The sequence below is a fragment of the Pelophylax lessonae genome, assembly GCF_965119305.1.
Source record: "Pelophylax lessonae genome assembly, chromosome: 1".
In the NCBI taxonomy this organism is placed as follows: domain Eukaryota; kingdom Metazoa; phylum Chordata; class Amphibia; order Anura; family Ranidae; genus Pelophylax; species Pelophylax lessonae.
The window spans coordinates 77,189,974-77,211,963 of NC_138768.1; the positions used below are offsets into that span (position 1 = coordinate 77,189,974).

General features: G+C 42.1%; 1 protein-coding gene across 1 annotated transcript in view; it reads right to left on the reverse strand.

Annotated features, from left to right (window-relative positions):
* The window catches only part of LOC309558281 (UDP-glucuronosyltransferase 3A1-like), a 30,585-nt gene that overhangs the window by 7,750 nt on the left and 845 nt on the right, over positions 1–21,990 (reverse strand). Inside the window, exons 2-5 of the mRNA XM_082261337.1 lie at positions 16,388–16,489; positions 13,702–13,816; positions 6,388–6,922; positions 693–924 (exon numbers count right to left, since the gene is read on the reverse strand). Coding sequence (XP_082117463.1) covers positions 693–924; positions 6,388–6,922; positions 13,702–13,816; positions 16,388–16,489 — 984 coding nt within the window. The remainder of the gene's footprint in view (positions 1–692; positions 925–6,387; positions 6,923–13,701; positions 13,817–16,387; positions 16,490–21,990) is intronic.

Sequence of the window (21,990 nt, forward strand, 5' to 3'; positions counted from 1 at the left end):
TTGCGGGAGGGAGGACAGATTTAAAGTAGGGGAAGGAAGGACAGAATTAGGGTGGGGAAAGGTAGGACAGGGTTAGGGTGCAGAAAGGGTAGGACAGAGTTAGTGTAGAGGAAATGAAGACAGAGTTGTGGTGAAGGAATGGAAGACAGGGTTAAGAAAGAGGAAGAGAGGACAAAGTTAGGGTGGAGGAAGACAGGAAAATGTTAGGATTGGGAAGTGTTAGGGTAGGAAAGGGAATGATGAAGTTAGGGTGGTGGAAGGAAGGACAGAATCAAGGTGAAGGAAGGGAGAACAGAGCAGGGTCAGACCAGAAGACAGGTAGACAGAAGAGACAGCTTCTTTGGGTGCTTAAGGAGTAGGGGCGCATGCTGCTAAAGTAGTCTACAGCTCATGGAATGTGCCTTTCCACTATGGGTGCTCTAAGACCTTGTCCCATCACTGGAGTTAGGTTAGGGGACAAAAGAACAGAGTTAGTCTAGAAAAGAGAGGGAAAAATCAAGAAGGAGGAAAGGAAGACAGAGCGAAGGTGAGGGATAGGAGGGCAGCAAAGAGGAGAGTAGAATGGTAGGATCTGTAGAGGGTAAAATAAGTACCACAATTTATAGTAAAGGAAGTACAGTAGGTAGCTAGTAATATAGTAACTTCATGTTACTATACATTGCTACTAAAGGTAATAATGAAAAGATTTTTACCCAGTAAATCGTTCTGCGACAACCAGTCCAAAATTTTCACATTTGGAGGAATTTCCACATCTTGTGGCCATTTCGACCTCTCATACCTCCAGATCACCTTCTGCTGAATTTTAGCTAATCCACCTTTCATCTCCTTGAGGAATTCCACTAGAGGGAGTGAGGACAACATTGATCCCAGAGTCACCACAATGAAACCAGCATCTCCGGACTCAGATATAAAGTCTTCCAGTTCCTGAATATAATAAAATAAACATATTTATTTATAAAGTGCTTTTTATTTCATTAGGCAATAAGGAATTGTCTTTCTGGTGTTTTATATAATCTCTATTTATTGCTGACAGAACAGATAATCAGAACAACAAGGCACAAAGTACACATCACAATTCCATGAACAACAGTATAATGGTTGCAAAGCATTGTATATCACAAGATCATACTGCTAGATCTTACATGTTGCATCATAAAATACCTATTTCATTGCTCATTAACTCTCCTGTTCACTCAGGATCTGCCTCTGCCCTAACCTTAAACTTCAATCAATTAAGACAAAAAAGGAAAAATACAATTAAAAAAAAAAAAACAAACAGTCTTTACGGTGTTCACCACCCCTTTCATTTTATATGCATGATTTATAGGAGAAGTACAGGAAGCCCTCCTATTAAAGTTTATTTCCACTTTTGCAGCCAAATTGGGACAACATCTACTTTATGTTTGTCACATGTCCTCATTTACTCTACTTAGCATAGCAAAGCATTTTTTAAAAATGCAGCTTACCTTTTTAAATGCTCTATTCTGGACACTCCAGCAAGGAAAATTCTACTTAGTTCTCTTTTTTTATGGAGGGGAAGAGGGCTGGGTAGCTGTGTTTGCCATGATAAACCCAGTCTGTCCTGTGTAAACTGATCTTTATTAGGGATGGGCTCTGTGTTTGAGTGGAACGTAAGTTCGACTCGAATATCAGATGTTCGTGTGTTCGCTGAACACACAAATGAATAGGGCGCTCGGCGGGAAGTTCGTCCGCCGATAAGCGCCCCATATTGCACTGCACTGTTGCAGTGCATTGATTGCTGATGATTGGCCAAAGCATGCACCTGACCTTTATGATTTGGCCAATCACAGCACAATGTACTGTGAGATCAATGATTGGCCAAAGGCAGAGTGCCTTTGGCCAATCATGGCTCAGGGGCTAAGTCCACACCCCACATTATATAAGGCTACTGCTTACACGGCAGCCGTGTATAGTGTGTGACAATAGAGATTAGGCAGGTAGGTAGTGTATTGTGTGTTCAGTTAGTTTAGTGCAGTCAGTGTAGTGTACAGGCATATTCCACTTTTAAAATGTATGGATGTGTTGTAGTCCTTGATCCCCTCCTGGTGCTCCCCAAGTTTGGTGTCCCTGTCACTCATGGTACTGGAGCAGTGCCATGTCAAGCTGACCAATAATTCCCATAGATGCCAATGTTAAAGACTGGGAGCAGTGCCATGTCATGCTGACCAAGATTTCCTATAGATGGGAATGTTAAAGCGGAGTGCCACCAATTTTTAAAAGTTGCTTTCATCCACATCCCCTCCCACAGTGCATTTATTAAAGGATAAACTTTTTTTTTTTTTTAATGTCCGAATACCTTATTTTTATCTGTATATGCAGCACTTCCGGTCCGGCCGCCTAGGCGATGTCGTCATGAGGCAAATCCCTTGGACTACTGGGAAATCAGGGTCTCGTGTTATTTCCCCAACCGCAGCTGACTCCCAGGTTGTCTTCTGCAATAAACAAACTGCGCATTGCAGTGTCATTACTGCGCAGGCGCGAGATCGGGAGGTGCATGCTGGGTAGCCAACTGCACGGATTCCCGGAAGTAAACAGGGGCGGGCTTCAAATGCCCACATCCACCATGGCCCCTGCCTGCTGATGAGATCATGTGATCGATTACAGATGTAACAACATCTGTATTCATATGGGTATGGGTACAGTTACAACAATAGCCAATTATTGACGTACAAGTAGTAACAATCAGGGTGGTGCTTTTAAAGAAAAAAAAGGTCATGGAGACTGGAGCTCCCATTTAAAGAGAGGGAGCAGTGCCATTTCAAGCTAACTAAGATTTCCCATAGTTGCCAATGAGCACTGAAAGCTGAAAATTGTTCTGGGCAGGAAGGGGGTGAAAGCGCCCTGTATTTAAGTGGTTAAGGGGCACTCTATGACAGAGTTTTAAAAAACAATGATGCAGGGTCCCCCCCCCCCAAAATCGGGGTCTGGTATAGATTTTAAGGGGAACTCAACACCAAAACTTAAAAAAAAGGTTTGGGGTCCCCCCCAAAAACCATATTAGACCCTTATCCAAGCATGCAGCTTGGCAGGCCAGGAAAAGGGGGGGGGGTCAGCGAGCACCCCCCCTTCCTGAACCATACCAGGCCGCTTGCCTTCAACATGGGGAGGGGGGTTTGGGGCACCCCAAACCACCCTCCCCATGTAGAGGGCAAGCGGCCTGGTATGGTTAAGGAAGGGGGGCTCTCGCTGATTCTCCCCCTTTTCCTGGCCTGCCAGACTGTATGCTCGGATAAGGGTCTGGTATAGATGTGGGCGGGGACCCCACGCTCTTTTTTTTTTTTTTATTATTTTGACGGGTTTTTTTTTTTGTTTGTTTTTATCTGTATTGCCAGGAGCCAGCAATACATTAGAGCCGCGAGCAAGTTTAAATTACATTTTTTCTTTCAGAAATGTTAGTATTGCTGCAGCAGGCTCTATACATCGTGCAGATGTGCCACTTTACAGGCACATTAAGGGTACTCCCCAGGCATGATATTTAAAGGAATTTTTCATTTTTATTGTTTCACTTTAAGCATCATTAAAATTGCTGCTTCTTTAAAAACGATTGTTTTAAAAAAAAAAAAAAATTTGCAGTGATACATATCCCCCAGGGCAGTAACCGGGTCCCTATACACTTTTTATGGCAATAACTTGCATATAGACCTTTAAAATGAGGACTTTCGATTTTTCATGTTCGTTTCCCATTGACTTTAAAAGAGCTTGCATGTTCACTAGAACATTTCCCCTGTTCGAGATGTTCTAGTGAAAACTGAACAAGGGAGTGTTCGGCCCATCCCTAATCTTTATTATGAATTATAACTAAAATTGAACACTGTCTGTCCTAACAAAGTGTTAAAGGTTGAGCCTCTTGCATTCAGTGTATGTTAACGAGGATAGACTTGGGACAGGCTTACCCTACCATTGTTCAAAATACCTTGCAGTCAGCCCTGACACCTCCTCCTGAGAAACATCTTAAAAGGTAAAAAATATTTAAAAAACTATTTTTAAGGCATACCGTGTGAATGGGAACACATAACAAACATATTGTTGGGTATTCTCAAATTTGACTGCAAAATTGGAAATACACTGTAAGCTCTTTATATTTCTCAGCAATAGCGAAGTCAACAGATGTCTGGAACCTGGAGTTGTAAGTAGAATTTCATAACAGTACATAGAGTAAAAAAGTCAAATTAAAAGACTCTACCACCAAGGATAAAGAAATGTCAATTTCAAACCACAACCTGCCGATATATGTATTTGCATACATTTAACCACTCGTCTGCCAGGGTAGTCTTTTAATTATTCACACACATATAAAAATCTGCATTTTTGCTAAACAAAAATTGCTTTAAACCCCCAAACAATGATATATATTTTATGAAAGCAGAGGCCATTAGGAATAAAATGGTGGCAGTTATAATCTTTTTATGTAGCACATTATTTGCACAACTTAAACATACATTTTCATTAAAAAGAAAAAAAAAAAGAAAATAAGTTTTATTATACACAAATACAACATACTACCTAATTTTTTGGTATATTATACAATGTATTTGCTGGTGAATTATAAAATGTGGTGTTTCATCAAGTAAATAGATACCCAGCATATCGAGCTTTAAAATTGCTTGCATCCATAAAATAGCAAAAAACTGATACTCTAAAATTGCCCATAGACAATGCTTTAAAAGCCTTTTCAGATGTTTAGATTAGAGTTAACTGTGCATTATGGCCCAGAATTATCGCTCTCACTGCAGGGCAGGGTCCAGGAGGCAAATCAGTCTGACACCCTCATAAAGCGGTCACACTGCTCCCTGCCGGTATAATATTTCCGGCGGGTGAGGACATTCGGACCGGACAGACTGCAGGCCACCGACCACACTTACAACTGGCCCAACGGCCTCCAATGCTAATTAGTGTGGCACTGCAGCCTAATGCTCCACCTACCCTCCTCTGCCCCCAGGTATGGCGGGCATCATGTCAATAATATAATTTCATTTCTTTAAACATCCTTGTCCTTGAGCGAGCATATTGAATTGCATAATATAGAATTAAGAATTTTAAGTGTATATGATGGCAATAATATTTTGGACCTGCTTACCTCATATCGCAATATGTCACTGGGTTAGTAAGATTACTCCAGTCTCATAAGATATTTGGACTTGTGCTTGCTGCCACCGAATATTTCACTCATTTGTATAATGACTATGGACTTCCTAGTCATTATACAAATAAGTGAAATAATCCTATGATTACAATTTAGTGGCAGCAAACACAAGTCCAAATATCTTAGGCTGCACTGGTGGTCAATGATGGGGCTGTACTGATGGCCACTGATGAGGCTACACTGATATGCTGCACTGATGGGCAGTAATGAGCTGGCACTGATAAGGCTGCACTGATGAGGCTGAACTTATGGGAACTGATGAGGCTACATTGATGGGCACTGATACACTGTGATTGTAGTCTGTGGTTTACAGATGATAGGGCGGGTCATAAACAGGAAGGGGTGTGGCGTTTACAGGAAGGGGGTGGGTCATATTTAAATTAGGGGGTGCACAAGTTTAGTCAGGCCTAGGGCAGCACAAAACCTAAATACACCACTGTGTGTGATACTATTGCCATTTACATGTGGAGGCCATAGAGGGATCAAAATTCGGCCAGGTCAGCAGGAACCGCACAAATTTCAATCCGTCTATGGGCAGGCTGGTTGTACTAAAGCCAATTCATTGATTAACGTCAGTCCAACCAGCCTGTTGTTTTTTGTTTTTTTTTACCCGATTATCATTATAGTCTGCCAGTGCCAGTGAAGAAGGCTTCCTTTGCTCCCTCCCTTCAGGAAACAATAGCGCTGTGGGAGGGATTCCATCATCAACACTGACTGTGGTTGAGGGAAGGAAATTTGCTTTATGTATGACCTGCATTAGAGGAAACATGGACCAGTCTGGTTATTTTAAATTTTTGAATTCTCAACAGCATAATACCAAGGACCTACACCAAGAAGAGAGGGAGACGAGAGTACCAGAGGGGGACTCCAGAAGAGGAGGTATAGGACCACGCTGTGCAAAACCATTGAACAGAGCAGGTAAGTAAACACAATCATTATGATACAAAAAAAAGAAAAATGCATTTACAACCTCTTTAAGATTATGGTTGTAGTTACAGTAAGTCATGGTTAGTGCCAGGGATTGAAGCAAGTGAATAAAGAGCTTCTCCCAGGTTTATGTCCTTGTCTGCTACTTTCTGTTCAATTCTCCCAGCCATGAAAACCTGCCAAATACTCTGACCCCTTATCATTATCCAAAACCAATAAAAAAAAATTATTGCACGAGAATTTTAATATCCCTTCAGCATGTTTTATTAAAATAAAGGTTATTCAGGGATACATACCTGTGATAATGGTTTTACAGGTTTGGCCAATAATCCCCCAATGTACTGAACGTGAGGCAGAAGTGGGCGAGGATACTCAAGGGTGAAGTCTATGTTGTACAGCCAGAGCTCAGCTTTCAAGTGAAGATCAGCTATGGTTGGTCTAGACTCAGCAGGAAAATGTTCTTCGATGACACCATCATACAATGAGTCAATCTTTTTCTGGATTACTAATGAACCCAGAAACATCATTGTGTTCTTTAAACGTCCAAAGAAATCCATCTGGTCAGAAAGCTGTGTCTGGAACAATGGAATATAGGACAGAGGAGTTGGCATTCCTACACGGTCAGCATTGGCCATCATCCCAGGAAAGAAAGCAATAAATGGGAGTCCAAGCTTCTCAGAGACCAGAAAAGTGCAGGGGTTAAATGCGTCCACCACCGCAATGTCATAATGTTCCTCCTTCAAGAAGTTTAAGATTTCTGTCTGGTGCAAAGTTATGTTGCACTGGTAAGACAGCTCCTTCAAAAATGTAAGGATGGACTGAAGTCCTTGTCTGAAAAGAAAAGTTTGTTCCACCTAGTTAGTTTATTAGGTAAGCTATCATCTATTACAACTTGGTCTACATAAAATACCAATTAATAATATTTACAGAAAACATGTTTATTGGATCACATCTAAAGGTTAGGAAATTTGCACTCAATTTTCTGGAATCCCATGTCTTGTGGAAGACTAAAACACTCATGGGTGAGATGGAGAACAGCAGGAGGCCAAGGGAAGTCTATTGCCTAGTTTTTCTTTCAGGTATGAACCTGGAAGTGCTCATCTCTGAACACTCACTAGTTTAGAGCTGTCTGACCCCAACTGCAAAAATAACAGATACTCGAGACATGTGGAGAAGCCTTTAGGCATTTAATCAACCCGTGATGCCTTTATAAAGAGTACCTGCCTCTTCAGATATGCTGTTACATATAGTGTTTGTCAGTTACAGTAAAATATGGACGCAATGCCATTTAGCAAAACTGTTTTAAAAAAGTAAATATAAAATAAATAAAAAAAAAAAAATGTACATGTGCCCCACACCCTTTACATACAAACACAAACAAGCACGGATGAAGCACATGGGTATCTAAACGGCAATTGCGCAACACATACTGGGTTTTGCCCTGCACAATGAAGTGAAAGGATTAAATTATAGGTCAACATTTCTGGTTAACTAAATTGATGACAGGCTTTGAAACTATCACCTATGGACACTTTTGAGTAAAGTAATTTGACACTTTTTTGTGGATGTGCGTATTTTTGTGGCTTGACATATTTGGTATCTATTTACTCGACACAGTCTTATCTTTTACATTTAAGAAAAATCTTTGAGATTATATAGTGTAAAAGAAATTATGTTGAGTGTATGTTTTTCTGGAAAAAAAAAAAACACGAATCAGTGTCCACCAGTGCCACGTATCAGTGCCACGTATCAGTGTCCACCAGAGCCACTGCCCACCAGTGCCACGTATGTGTCCACCAGTGCCACTGCCCACCAGTGCCACGTATCAGTGTCCACCAGTGCCACTGCCCACCAGTGCCACGTATCAGTGCCACGAATCAGTGTCCACCAGTGCCACGTATCAGTGCCACGAATCAGTATCCACCAGTGCCACATATCAGTGCCACGTATTAGTGTCACGAATCAGTGTCCACCAGTGCCACGTATCAGTGTCCACCAGTGCCACTGCCCACCAGTGCCACGTATCAGTGCCACGAATCAGTGTCCACCAGTGCCACGTATCAGTGCCACGAATCAGTATCCACCAGTGCCACATATCAGTGCCACGTATTAGTGTCACGAATCAGTGTCCACCAGTGCCACATATCAGTGCCACGTATTAGTGTCACGAATCAGTGTCCACCAGTGCCACATATCAGCAGAGATGTATAGTAACTAAGTAGAACTACTTCACTACTGTACTTAAGTACCGAAAGGCGGTATCTGTACTTTCCTAGAGTAGAATTTTTTTCTCCTACTTCCACTTTTACTTCACTATATTTTTTCGATGATTTCAATACTTCTACTCCGATATTTTTTTTTTTGTGCTGCATAGTTACTCGTTACAATTATAAAAATTACCACTGCCAGAAGAGTAGATGGCAGGTTTCATGAAGCTCAAAACATGTGTATTATCAGCGCATACGAAAATAAATGCTACTGTATGTATAAATAAAAGCTGCATTTAAAATAATAAAAAACAATATGATGTTCAAACTTTTGACTTCTTTCTTTAATAACTACATAACACAGTACTTGTACTTTTAATTTCAGTACTTGAATAGCATTTTTTTTTCAAAACTACTGGTACTTTTACTTTCAGTACTTGAGTAGCAAAATTTTTAAAAAACTACTTGCAATACTTAAGTACAAAAAATGTTGAATACTTTAGTACTTCTACTCAAGTCACTTTTTGATTGAGCACTTCCACTTCTACTCAAGTCACTTTTTGATCGAGCACTTCCACTTCTACTCAAGTCACTTTTTGATCGAGCACTTGTACTTTTACTCAAGTATGGGTTTCGAGTACTTTATACAACTCTGCATATCAGTGCCACGTATCAGTGCCACGAATCAGTGTCCACCAGTGCCACGAATCAGTGTCCACCAGTGCCACGTATCATTGCCACGTATCAGTGACACGAATCAGTGTCCACCAGTGCCACATATCAGTGCCACAAATCAGTGTCCACCAGTGCCACGTATCAGTACCATGTATCAGTGCCACGAATTAGTGTCCACCAGTGCCACATATCAGTGCCACGTATCAGTGTCCACCAGTGCCACATATCAGTGCCACGTATCAATGCCACGAATCAGTGTCCACCAGTGCCACGTATCAGTGTCCACCAGTGCCACGTATCAGTGCCACGTATCAGTGTCCACCAGTGCCAAGTATCAGTGCCATGTATCAGTGCCACGTATCAGTGTCCACCAGTGCCACTCACACAGACCAGGCAGAGATAATGGTATATAGCAGGGGTCTTTAAACTACGGCCCTCCAGCTGTTCAGGAACTACAATTCCCATCATGCCTAGTCATGTCTGTGAATGTCAGAGTTTTACAATGCCTCATGGGATGTGTAGTTCTGCAACAGCTGGAGGGCCGTAGTTTGAGGATCCCTGGTATATAGGAACTGTAGGCATGGCTGCAATGTGGGGAATGCCTGGCTAATCTCTTTCTTCTTCCTGGAAAGTCTGATAACAAGTCGCTTGACAAAAGATAAGGATCCGACTTGGAGGCGACTCCCATTGAAGTCTATTGACACAAGTCGGATACAAGTCGCCTCAAAGTAGTACAGGACCCTTTTCTGAAGTCGGAGCAACTTCAGTAGTGCATATTAAGACGGCTCTCATTAATTTACATTGCATTTGTTATGACAAGCGACTTGGGGCGACTTGAGGGCACACAAGTCGCCTGACAAGTCGTACTAGTGTGAATGGAGCCTTAAGTGTATGTTTATGTAAAAAATAAAAAAATTGCATGTTTGCTTGTGTGAAAACAAAAAAAAATTGGCCTAGCAGTGAAGGGATTAAAGTCCAATTTACTTTTCTGTTTAAATATTACTTTGCAGGTGTGCAAGTGAAAAGTATTACAGTTTGATGCAAGGCTCAGCTGGGACTAGGGATGATCGAACTTTTCAAAAGTTCGGTTCGACCAGAACACCAGAACTTCCAGAAAGTTCGGCCCGGATTTCAGAACCCCATTGAAATCAATGGGATCCGAACTTCGGTAATCAAAAAAACCCATTTTGAAGCCCTAAAACCCAATAAATGCCCCTAAAAAGTGTCTAGGGTTCTGGGTCATGCCCCAGAGACTATTAATCACACAAAAAAAAGTTCTTAAAAATTGTCATTTTTGATAGAGAGCCAATTATTGAAAAAATTATTGAAAAAAAAATGAGATTTTTTGATTTTTGACTTTGGATCTAGTGTCGGGGGGGGGGGGGTCTAAAAAGTGTACCTGTGAAGTTTAAGCTCTGTAGAATGTCCAGAACCAGAAAAAAAAAGATTGTTTCTATTAGGTCACTTATAGAACAGGGATATGGCTCCGCTATTTTCACACCTTGCCGGTTTTGTAGCAAGCGTTTTTTTGGGCATTTTTTGGGGGTTATTGGAGGCAGGCATAACATCAGACCTTCTGTGTAGGGGTATATATACACACACACTTATATGTATATATACACATACACATATATAGGTGTGAAAGTAGCAGAACACTATGCTTGCGCTAATGAAATAATTAACACCCATATGGCTTCTCTCCTTTCACACCTATATATGTGTATGTATATATATACATATAAGTGTGTGTGTATATATACCCCTATACAGAAGTTCAGATGTTTTGCCTGCCTCCAAAGACTCTAAAAAAATGCCCAAAAAAATGCCTGCGCCAAAAAAAACGCCCAGGTGTGTTATTGCAGGCGTTTTTTTTGGGCATTTTTTTGGGGTCTTTGGAGTCAGGCATGACATCTGAACTTGTGTATAGGGGTATATATACATACACATGTATGTATATATACACCTACACATATATAGGTGTGAAAAGAGCAGAACACTATGCTTGCGCTAATGAAATAATTAACAGGCATATGGCTCCACTCCTATCACACCTATATGTGTGTATGTGTATAATACATATAAGTGTGTGTGTATATATACCCCTATACACAAGTTCAGATGTCATGCCTGACTCCAAAGAACCCAAAAAATGCCCAAAAAAAACGCCTGCAATAACACACCTGGGCGTTTTTTTTGTTTTTTTTTGGCGCAGGCGTTTTTTTGGCCATTTTTTTGGGGTCTTTGGAGTCAGGCATGACATCTGAACTTGTGTATAGGGGTATATATACACACACATGTATGTATATATACACCTACACATATATAGGTGTGAAAAGAGCAGAACACTATGCTTGCACTAATGAAATAATTAACAGGCATATGGCTCCACTCCTATCACACCTATATGTGTGTATGTGTATAATACATATGTGTGTGTGTATATATACCCCTATACACAAGTTCAGATGTCATGCCTGACTCCAAAGACCCCAAAAAAATGCCCCAAAAAAATGCCTGCAATAACACACCTGGGCGGGCTTTTTTTGGCGCAGGCGTTTTTTTGGGCATTTTTTTTCATTAGCGCAAGACCGGCGAGAAGCCATATCGCTGCTCTGTAAGTCACATAAGAAAAACGATCTTTTCTCTATAGCGGTCACCCTGAAATGGAAGGGTTTGGTCACCATGCCATAGCAGTCAGTGTCAGTTCACCCTACACTACACTACGGTCACCCTGGCACTTAACACTTTCCCTACAGAAACTAGATTTATGAAGCTAACTATAGTGGAAAATAGCACCCTAACTACACTAGATATCCCTTTCCTCACACTAATAATTGCTAAATGACACTTTTGAAGCAGAAGTAACAGAACTGCTTCCACTCTCTTCCACATCCCTGTATTAAAATGCTAGGAATTTGGGGGGGCTATCTTATATACTGGGGGGCGTATTCACTAATGATTGGCCTCTGGACCCCCTAGTCACTCCAATCACATTCCTAGCATTCTCCTGCCCCCTCAATTGGCTTTTACTAATGGTTCTGGTCAAATCATGGGCTTTTAAAGCCCATTTCCTGCCCCATTGCATTTTGGTCGGTTCTGGTTGCCGAATTCCGAACTTTTTCAGCAAAAAGTTCTAAATTCGGCCGAACCTCGAACAGTCAATGTTCGGGTTTAAACGATGGTCGACCCGAACCGTTCGATCATCCCTAGCTGGGACTATTTTAAAGCAAAGGCCATGCTGTGTCGGGCAGGTCTGCACAACAAAGATCTCAAAGGAACAGAAAAAGGTAAATATTCAAAAATGTTGGTAACACTGGAAACAAGGAGGGGAGTCATGAACCAGCTACTGTAGCTTTTATCTTGAAGCTCTAAAGTGAACATTTTCTGGGGTTCAACATTGAGGAGACTGATGAACAGGGATTTATAGAATTTTGTACGGATTACCATCCTAAATCTCCTTGCAGGGGTCTCTGGTTCACAGGGGACTTGGGACCATGCTATATAAATCCTGCATAATAATAATAATAATAATAATGGGGGGGCCCACTTATCTGTCAGTGGGGGGGGGGGGCACTTATCTGTCAGTACAAGTGATCAAGCAGCTTAACATTCAACCAGGTCAATTCTACTAAGCACAGAAATGCAAGCAGAGCCCCATGTAGCCCTGATGGTATGTTTCTGGGTCCCCCAAATCCGTAAAGCGTAATGATAAGTTTCAAGTTCCCCCCCTCCCCTTGGAGTCCTAGTGGTATGATTCTGGGTCTACCTAAGCCATGGAGCCCTGATGCTATGTTTTTAGCCCCCCCTGGAACCCTATTGGTATGTTTTTGGTCCCCCCCCCTTAGACCCCCTAATGTTATGTTTCTGGGTCCCCCTCTTTCCCACCTCAGAGTTCCAGCAAGTATGTTACTGGTTTCCACACTGAAAACCTTAATATGTTTCTTGTTTTATTTCCCCTTTTGATCCCTGCTGAATATGTTTTTTTTTTCAGGAAAACCTTCCAATCTAAGTCTAATATACAGCACTCAGTTTGTACACCACATCCCTACTAAACGTGATCCCCACACACACATAATCAAAGCCCTGATGGTTTGCTTAGGGGTCCCAAACCCTAAACTTGGAGCTCTAGTGGGAATGTTTCTGGATTCCCCACTTGGACCCTTACCAAATATGTCTCTGGTTTCCTTTCCCACCTTGGACCTCCACTGGATATATTTTTTCACCATGAGAAAACCTTCCAAACTAAGTCCATTTTACATCACTCAACTTCCCCCTCAGACCCCTAATGAATATGTCTTCTCCCATCAATTGAAGGCCTAATATTATGGTTCTGATTTCCCCCCCTCAGAGGCATACCTAAGGTCTCCAGCGCTCCTTGGCTAAACGCTGTATAAAGGCCCCCCCATCATTAAAGAGCTCGAATTTCAGTTGTTTGGGGTTTTTTTACCTGCACGGGGCCCCCTTTAGCATGGCCGGTTGGTGATCGTGACCCTTGTGACTGCTATGGTTACACCACTGAATAAACGTGTTGTGGCTCAACTGATTTTTGCGCCCCGGCCTGCGCCTTTGGCGGGGGCCAGTTTTGCCAACCGCTTGGTATGCCCCTGCCCCTCCTACCAGGTATGTTTCTGATTTCTCCATCTGAATCTTTACTGAATATGTTATTGGTTTTCCTTGACCCCACCGCCCACCCCCTCCCGGACACCTGCCGAATAATTTTTACCATACCTGCCCGTAAGGAACTTTTTCTGATCTTCTATAAAAAGATCCATAAATTCCTGAAGATATTTCTCATCCAGGGAAAAGGTGGTCACTGGATATGGACTTGGTTGTCGCTTGTAACCTGAACATCAAAAACAGTTTTTTAGTTGTATGTACTAGGTCTACTATTTCCATAATGGATCCTGCAGCCAATAAGTAATCTGGTATATTACCCATCACACCTGGCTGGGCTAGCAACTTGCAGCCCTGAAAATACATACAGTATCTCTTTCTATTGGAAGCGATAGAAAAAGCAAGGACACCAACAAAAGTCGACAGTTTTTTCAGCATTTTTGATTTGATTTCACTATCCCATATCTAGACATGTAAAATTGACCATGGGTTGTTTGTACACAAGACAAAATCTTGTAGTCTTGTGAAATGGTGATATAGTACATGCAGCTTTCTGGTGGCCGTTTGTTGAAACAAAGGTGCTTTGCTTCCCCATAAACCCCTGTAGGTAATTGACCCATTGAGTGGGTTGAATATCTGTTACCCCCATAAGAATTGTAGTAATGTATGAGCCAGAGGAAGGAACCACAGCGTGTGGCTGGAGAGCAAGTATTCACACTCGACAGTGTGGAACATTTGCAATGGTATTTTAAGACACAGGCTTTTAAAAAAGGTATGTATATTGCCTAATCTTTTACAGATTTTTGCCTTGAGTACAAATTACTCTCTGGCGACAGGTTCACTTTAAAGCAAACCTACTTAAAGAATATGCAAACCCAACATTTCATATTCCTGATATGTGCCTGCTGTACCATGTGCTTTCTTTGTATTGCTTCCTTTGTATGAAATACCTGGTTTTCCTGTCAGTCCCTCTTTTTTCCTATAAAAACCGACCACACTAGGCAGTGTGGTCAGTTCTCTATCTGTGCTGCTCCTCCAATGATCAGACTTGTCCTGACAAACACCCCTTGCAGAGCCATTCACTGGGAAGATCATTGTGCTGCTAGGTCTTATGCAGCTGAGAATGTGTTTACTTAACCTTCCTGGCGACCTGATTATGTCAGAATTTTTGTGCTAAAAGCCGTACATTGTTTTGCATGGAAATATGTTGTTATACTGTATATTTTAGGCCTGTAATTCTTAGGAATAACTCTCTTAAATCTGTCCAAACAAGAATCTAGTAGACACCCCGGGTATGATAAAGTTTGAAACAAGAAATCATAAATAATAATAATAAATTTCATCAAATTCTTAATTTTTTTTGAAATGGAGATATTTCATTATGAGGGAGAATCTGTACTCTGACATGACCGTGCCAAAGAATGGAGTGGCAAGTAATGTATTGGTTGTCCAATACCACTTCTGCAGGGGTTTCCCTGAAGAATTATTAGGCCCAGAAATTTCCAAATCTTTGATCAGTGGTTCCCACTTTCTGCATCTTGCAAACTTCCGATGCGTAGCGCATTGTTGCTCTTTATTCCGGTTTGTCTCGGTAACTATTTTTTCAATAACCTCATCGGTCAGAAATAATTGTAGGTATGCCAAGGGGTTGTCATGGTTAACGTCAACTTTTATACCAGGTGCTCCAGTAAATGGGAATCTTGGGGGAGCTACCTGATCTGTACCACAGTCAATAGAGCACCAAGTCCGCACATCGCTGAGCTCAGTCGCAGAATCATCGATGTTGTCACTTTCAGTACCTGATGATGAATTTGCCCACCAATCGCTATCGCTCAGTTCTTCAAATATTTCCGATTCATCGTCGCTGTTTTCCAGGTCGTCCAAAAGCATTCTTGAGCTAAAAGAACGCTTTTTGGACGCCATGGACATTATCAATTTTCCAGGCACAAAGTACTGCAAAAAGTACAGGCAGGGCACTGGAAAAGCCTCTAGGTGAAATGGCATGATACAAAGTTGTAAACAGATTACACTGTATCATGTCATTTTTTTTATTTATTTTTTGAATCTCCTGCCGGTTCCACCCCCTGCGATGCAGCGTTTCTTCGGGAAAGGAACCGGAAGAAGGTGCCGGCATCGGCGGAACACACAGCGGGAGGATTGATGGAGGAAGGCTGGGGAGGACGGCGGGGGATCGCAGGGGAAGGTGAGTTTCATTCTGGGGTAATCCCAAGTGTGGCTCGAGGTTACCGCTTTTGGCACTGAATATTAACGGGAGCCGCCGTTCACGGCACAGGGCTCTGAAGGAGCGGCACGGGGGTGGCTGTTCCTTCAGAGCGCATGCGCCGATGATGTTGTCGGCTGCATGCACTGTAAATATCTCCTAAACGGTGCAAGTTTAGAAGATATTTATAGCACCTATAGGTAAGCCTTAATAAAGGGTTACCTATAGGTAAAAGTCTTTAAAGTGGGTTTACAACCACTTTAACAGCCTAACTAGAGGAGAGCGCTACATCTTTAGTGCGGTTTATTTCCTATTATGGGATATGCCCTCACTTCCCGTTATGGAAGTGGGGAGATTATCCTTCATTCCTTGGTCTGTCTGGTATCAACCAAATGGGGACCAGACACCAAAAGAAAATTGGGGGAGAATCTGAACCTCTAAAACAAAGCAAAAAAAGTTTGGTTGGAGTTTGGCTTTTGATACCATTTTGTAGGAACTTTTGCAGAGAACAAAAATGTCTCTCTGACTCCAGCTGTAATTATTATTATTCCAAGATACATCATTTTGCTGTAAACCCACCTGGAAGTGTTCCTTCCTCGAGCTGCAGAAACATTCTCACTTCATGTCCATTGTTATGGAGGATTCGGGAGATTTCATCCATCAGGAGGTAATGACTCCCACCTGCAAACACAAGCAATGAAAAGCACAGAGGCTTAGTGGTTTTTGCCTTGTAGCACTAGGCTCAGTGATTCAAACCCCAACCATGACTCTACCTGCATAGAGTTTGTATGTACTCCCTGCACTTGTGTGGGTTCCTTCTGGGTACTCTTGTTTTCAGCACTTCAAAGATGCTGGTAATTGGACATAGCATGTAAAGTGCCTTGCAAAAGTATTCGTCCCCCTTGAACTTTGCAACCTTTTGCCACATTTCAGGCTTCAAACATAAAGATATAAAACTGTAATTTTTTGTGAAGAATCAACAACATGTGGGACATTTGGCACATGACATGGGGGGGAGTTGGGAGGGGCTCCACCCCCCCTCATCTTATGTTATTTTTTTTGGTTTTACATTATGTTTTCACTCACTGTTTGGAGATTACAAATTTCCTTCTGCCCGTTGGGCCGAAAGTCAAAGTGCACTAATGGAAACTCAAGAAGGTATTTTTATTTAATTTTTTTTTTTTTCTTCCCTTTTCTATCTTTATTTTTTTCTCACAGGTAGCCTTCTGTCCGTAGGGCTGAAGGCCAGAGTGCACTAAGGGAATTACATGGTGTGTATCCTCCAAAGGAGGTCCTCTTTTTTTTTTTTTATTTTTTTTTTCTCCTTCTCCGTCTTTCGTCTTTATTTTTTTTTTTTTTTCACAGGTTGCCTTCTGTCCGTTGGGCTGAAGGCCAGAGTGCACTAAGGGAATTATATGGTGTGCATCCTCTAAAGGAGGCTTTTTTTTTTCTTGTATTGCTCATTTCTTGTTGGGATGGGGGGAGGCTGGGAGAAGTGTTTATGTAAATGTTGAGTGATGCAATGTATATATGTATATAATATGTAATGTATTTGGAAAACAATAAAATGCTGAGTTTAAAAAAAAACAACATGTGGGACACAATCATGAAGTGGAACGAAATTTATTGGATATTTCAAACTTTTTTAACAAATAAAAAACTGAAAAATTGGGCGTGCAAAATTATTCAGCCCCCTTAAGTTAATACTTTGTAGTGCCACCTTTTGCTGCGATTACAGCTGTAAGTCGCTTGGGGTATGTCTCTATCAGTTTTGCACATCGAGAGACTGAAATTTTTGCCCATCCCTACTTGCAAAACAGCTCGAGCTCAGTGAGGTTGGATGGAGAGCGTTTGTGAACAGCAGTTTTCAGTTCTTTCCACAGATTCTCGATTGGATTCAGGTCTGGACTTTGACTTGGCCATTCTAACACCTGGATATGTTTATTTGTGAACCATTCCATTGTAGATTTTGCTTTATGTTTTGGATCATTGTCTTGATGGAAGACAAATCTCCGTTCCAGTCTCAGGTCTTTTGCAGACTCTATCAGGTTTTCTTCCAGAATGGTCCTGTATTTGGCTCCATCCATCTTCCCATCAATTTTAACCATCCTCCCTGTCCCTGCTGAAGAAAAGCAGGCCCAAACTATGATGCTGCCACCACCATGTTTGACAGTGGGGATGGTGTGTTCAGGGTGATGAGCTGTGTTGCTTTTACGCCAAACATAACGTTTTGCATTGTTGCCAAAAAGTTTGATTTTGGTTTCATCTGACCAGAGCACCTTCTTCCACATGTTTGGTGTGTCTCCCAGGTGGCTTGTGGCAAACTTTAAATTACACTTTTTATGGATATCTTTAAGAAATGGCTTTCTTCTTGCCACTCTTCCATAAAGGCCAGATTTGTGCAGTATACGACTGATTGTTGTCCTATGGACAGTCTCCCACCTCAGCTGTAGATCTCTGCAGTTCATCCAGAGTGATCATGGGCCTCTTGGCTGCATCTCTGATCAGTCTTCTCCTTGTATGAGCTGAAAGTTTAGAGGAACGGCCAGGTCTTCGTAGATTTGCAGTGGTCTGATACTCCTTCCATTTCAATATTATCGCTTGCACAGTGCTCCTTGGGATGTTTAAAGCTTGGGAAATCTTTTTGTATCCAAATCCGGCTTTAAACTTCTCTACAACAGTATCTCGGACCTGCGGACCTGCCTGGTGTGTTCCTTGTTCTTCATGATGCTCTCTGCGCTTTAAACGGACCTCTGAGACTATCACAGTGCAGGTGCATTTATACGGAGACTTGATTACACACAGGTGGATTCTATTTATCATCATTAGTCAGTTAGGTCAACATTGGATCATTCAGAGATCCTCACTGAACTTCTGGAGAGAGTTTGCTGCACTGAAATTAAAGGGGCTGAATAATTTTGCACGCCCAATTTTCCAGTTTTTATTTGTTAACAAAGTTTAAAATATCCAATAAATTTCGTTCCACTTCATGATTGTGTCCCACTTGTTGTTGATTCTTCACAAAAAATTACAGTTTTATATCTTTATGTTTGAAGCCTGAAATGTGGCAAAAGGTTGAAAAGTTCAAGGGGGGTGAATACTTTCGCAAGGCACTTTATATGTACAGTATGTGACATAGGGACCTTAGACTGTAAACTCCCTGAGGTCAGGGACTAGTGTGGCTGTACAATACACATACTGTACATATAGCACTGTGCATATTTTTGGTACTACGTATATGATGAATCCTTCTAATAAATAAACACAAAACACGTTTCTGACATCTTAGGAGAAGTCTTAGAAATTAAGACAAAGAAACTCAAGATAAAATCGTATTTTTCTCCAGTATAAAATAAACACCTTCCTCCAACCAATCTATACAAACCCCCTCTATGCAGCTGGTGTTTAAGGACCATCGGGGTGGAACAGAGCTCTAAGTAAGCATCTGCAACAGGGGGTTAGCACAGTGTAGCTTAGGATGACACAGGTGGGTGGATTTAAGGTTGATTTAAAGGTATAGCTTTAAAGGTATGGAAAAAAAATAATATAGAGGGTGTTGTTATTGCTGACAAAAGCTCTAATTTCATTGAGTGCATGTTTGTTCCAGAGCAGTATTTAAGTTTTACTATAATTCAAAAAACCAAACAAAGCAACTAATACATCATACCGCTTTACAGCATACCATTTTTTAGTTCTGAGTAGAGGGATGCAGGATTAGAACCTCTGTTAGGTTTTTGTGGCTGTCTGTATCCTGAAGACCCCTGTGCTGTGCCTTGCTGACCCCTCATACTCTGCCCTGCTGATCCATGTACTTTGTTTTGCTGACCCCTCATTCTCTGCCCTGCTGGGCCCTGTACTTTGTCTTGCTGACCCCTTGTACTCTTCCCTGCTGGACCCTGTACTTTGTCTTGCTGACCCCTCATACTCTGCCCTGCTGACCCATGTATTTTGTCTTACTGACCCCTCATTCTCTGCCCTGCTGACCCATGTATTTTGTCTTACTGACCCCTCATTCTCTGCCCTGCTGGGCCCTGTACTTTGTCTTGCTGACCCCTTGTACTCTTCCCTGCTGGACCCTGTACTTTGTCTTGCTGACCCCTCATACTCTGCCCTGCTGACCCATGTATTTTGTCTTGCTGACCCCTCATACTCTGCCCTGCTGACCCATGTATTTTGTCTTACTGACCCCTCATTCTCTGCCCTGCTGGGCCTTGTACTTTGTCTTACTAACCCCTCATTCTCTGCCCTGCTGACCCATGTATTTTGTCTTACTGACCCCTCATTCTCTGCCCTGCTGAGCCCTGTACTTTGTCTTTCTGACCCCTTATACTTTTCCCTGCTGGGCCCTGTACTTTGTCTTGCTGACCCCTTGTACTTTTCCCTGCTGACCCATGTACTTTGTCTTTCTGACCCCACATACTCTGCCCTGCTGACCCATGTATTTTGTCTTACTGACCCCTCATTCTCTGCCCTGCTGACCCATGTATTTTGTCTTACTGACCCCTCATTCTCTGCCCTGCTGGGCCCTGTACTTTGTCTTGCTGACCCCTTGTACTCTTCCCTGCTGGGCCCTGTACTTTGTCTTGCTGACCCCTCATACTCTGCCCTGCTGAGCCATGTATTTTGTCTTACTAACCCCTCATTCTCTGCCCTGCTGACCCAGGTATTTTGTCTTACTGAACCCTCATTCTCTGCCCTGCTGAGCCCTGTACTTTGTCTTGCTGACCCCTTGTACTTTTCCCTGCTGGGCCCTGTACTTTGTCTTACTGACCCCTTGTACTTTTCCCTGCTGGGCCCTGTACTTTGTCTTGCTGACCCCTCATACTCTGCCCTGCTGATCCATGTATTTTGTCTTGCTGACCCCTCATACTCTGCCCTGCTGATCCATGTATTTTGTCTTGCTGACCCCTCATTCTCTGCCCTGCTGGGCCCTGTACTTTGTCTTGCTGACCCCTTGTACTTTTCCCTGCTGGACCCTGTACTTTGTCTTGCTGACCCCTCATACTCTGCCCTGCTGACCCATGTATTTTGTCTTACTAACCCCTCATTCTCTGCCCTGCTGACCCATGTATTTTGTCTTACTGACCCCTCATTCTCTGCCCTGCTGGACCCTGTACTTTGTCTTGCTGACCCCTCATACTCTGCCCTGCTGACCCATGTATTTTGTCTTACTGACCCCTCATTCTCTGCCCTGCTGAGCCCTGTACTTTGTCTTGCTGACCCCTTGTACTTTTCCCTGCTGGGCCCTGTACTTTGTCTTGCTGACCCCTCATACTCTGCCCTGCTGATCCATGTATTTTGTCTTGCTGACCCCTCATCCTCTGCCCTGCTGACCCATGTATTTTGTCTTACTGACCCCTCATTTTCTGCCCTGCTGACCCTAATTGGATACAAGTGAAAGTGTTGTTTAGCTTTGACCTCATATTATGTGGTTTGTGGTAAATCTAACAGAAATTGCACAAGAGAATTGAACATGTATGGCCGGCCTTAGACCCTGCCTGGACAACACACATTCAATGGGAGTGCAAATAAACACATGTACATGCATTGGTGCTTTTTTTAAATTAAAGTGTAACTCCACTTTTTTTGAGAAAAAAAACTTCCCTCTCTGGGTGATCTATGTACATTGCAGAAATTTTCCAAAATTTTGTTGCAGATTTCTACCTTATGTTATTCTGAAGAAATCATTGTTTGTTCCTCTGTGATGAGTGGGTCAAATGGGAGTGGTTTCATAATTATCATTCAGCTGTGGCAGCTGCAGAGCACTAATGAGGAAAATGCTGGGCCTGCATCCCTTTAGATGTGTTGCTATTGGGAGTATCTCACCAAAAATGACATTTTTGTTGCAGGGGATGCCTGAAATCTGACTTGCATCTTAGTGCAGACTTCTGAGAAAATTGGTGAGCCAATCATACAAGCAGCAAATGTTTCTGGGGTGTGGGCAGTATACATTCTGTGTACAGAACAGCTTCAGGTAGCCATATTGCATTGCATTTTCCAAATATTACAACAGCTGCAGATTGATAAGGAAAGTTAATTTTTAATAACATTCAATTACAATATGTTTTGTGTCGCAATTGTATACGCTATAGTTTTTTTCTGTATTTGCTATTTCTTTCCCCATGAAAGTGGAGTTACCCTTTAAAGTCTCCTCCTTCTAACAATGCCATGGCAGATATTGC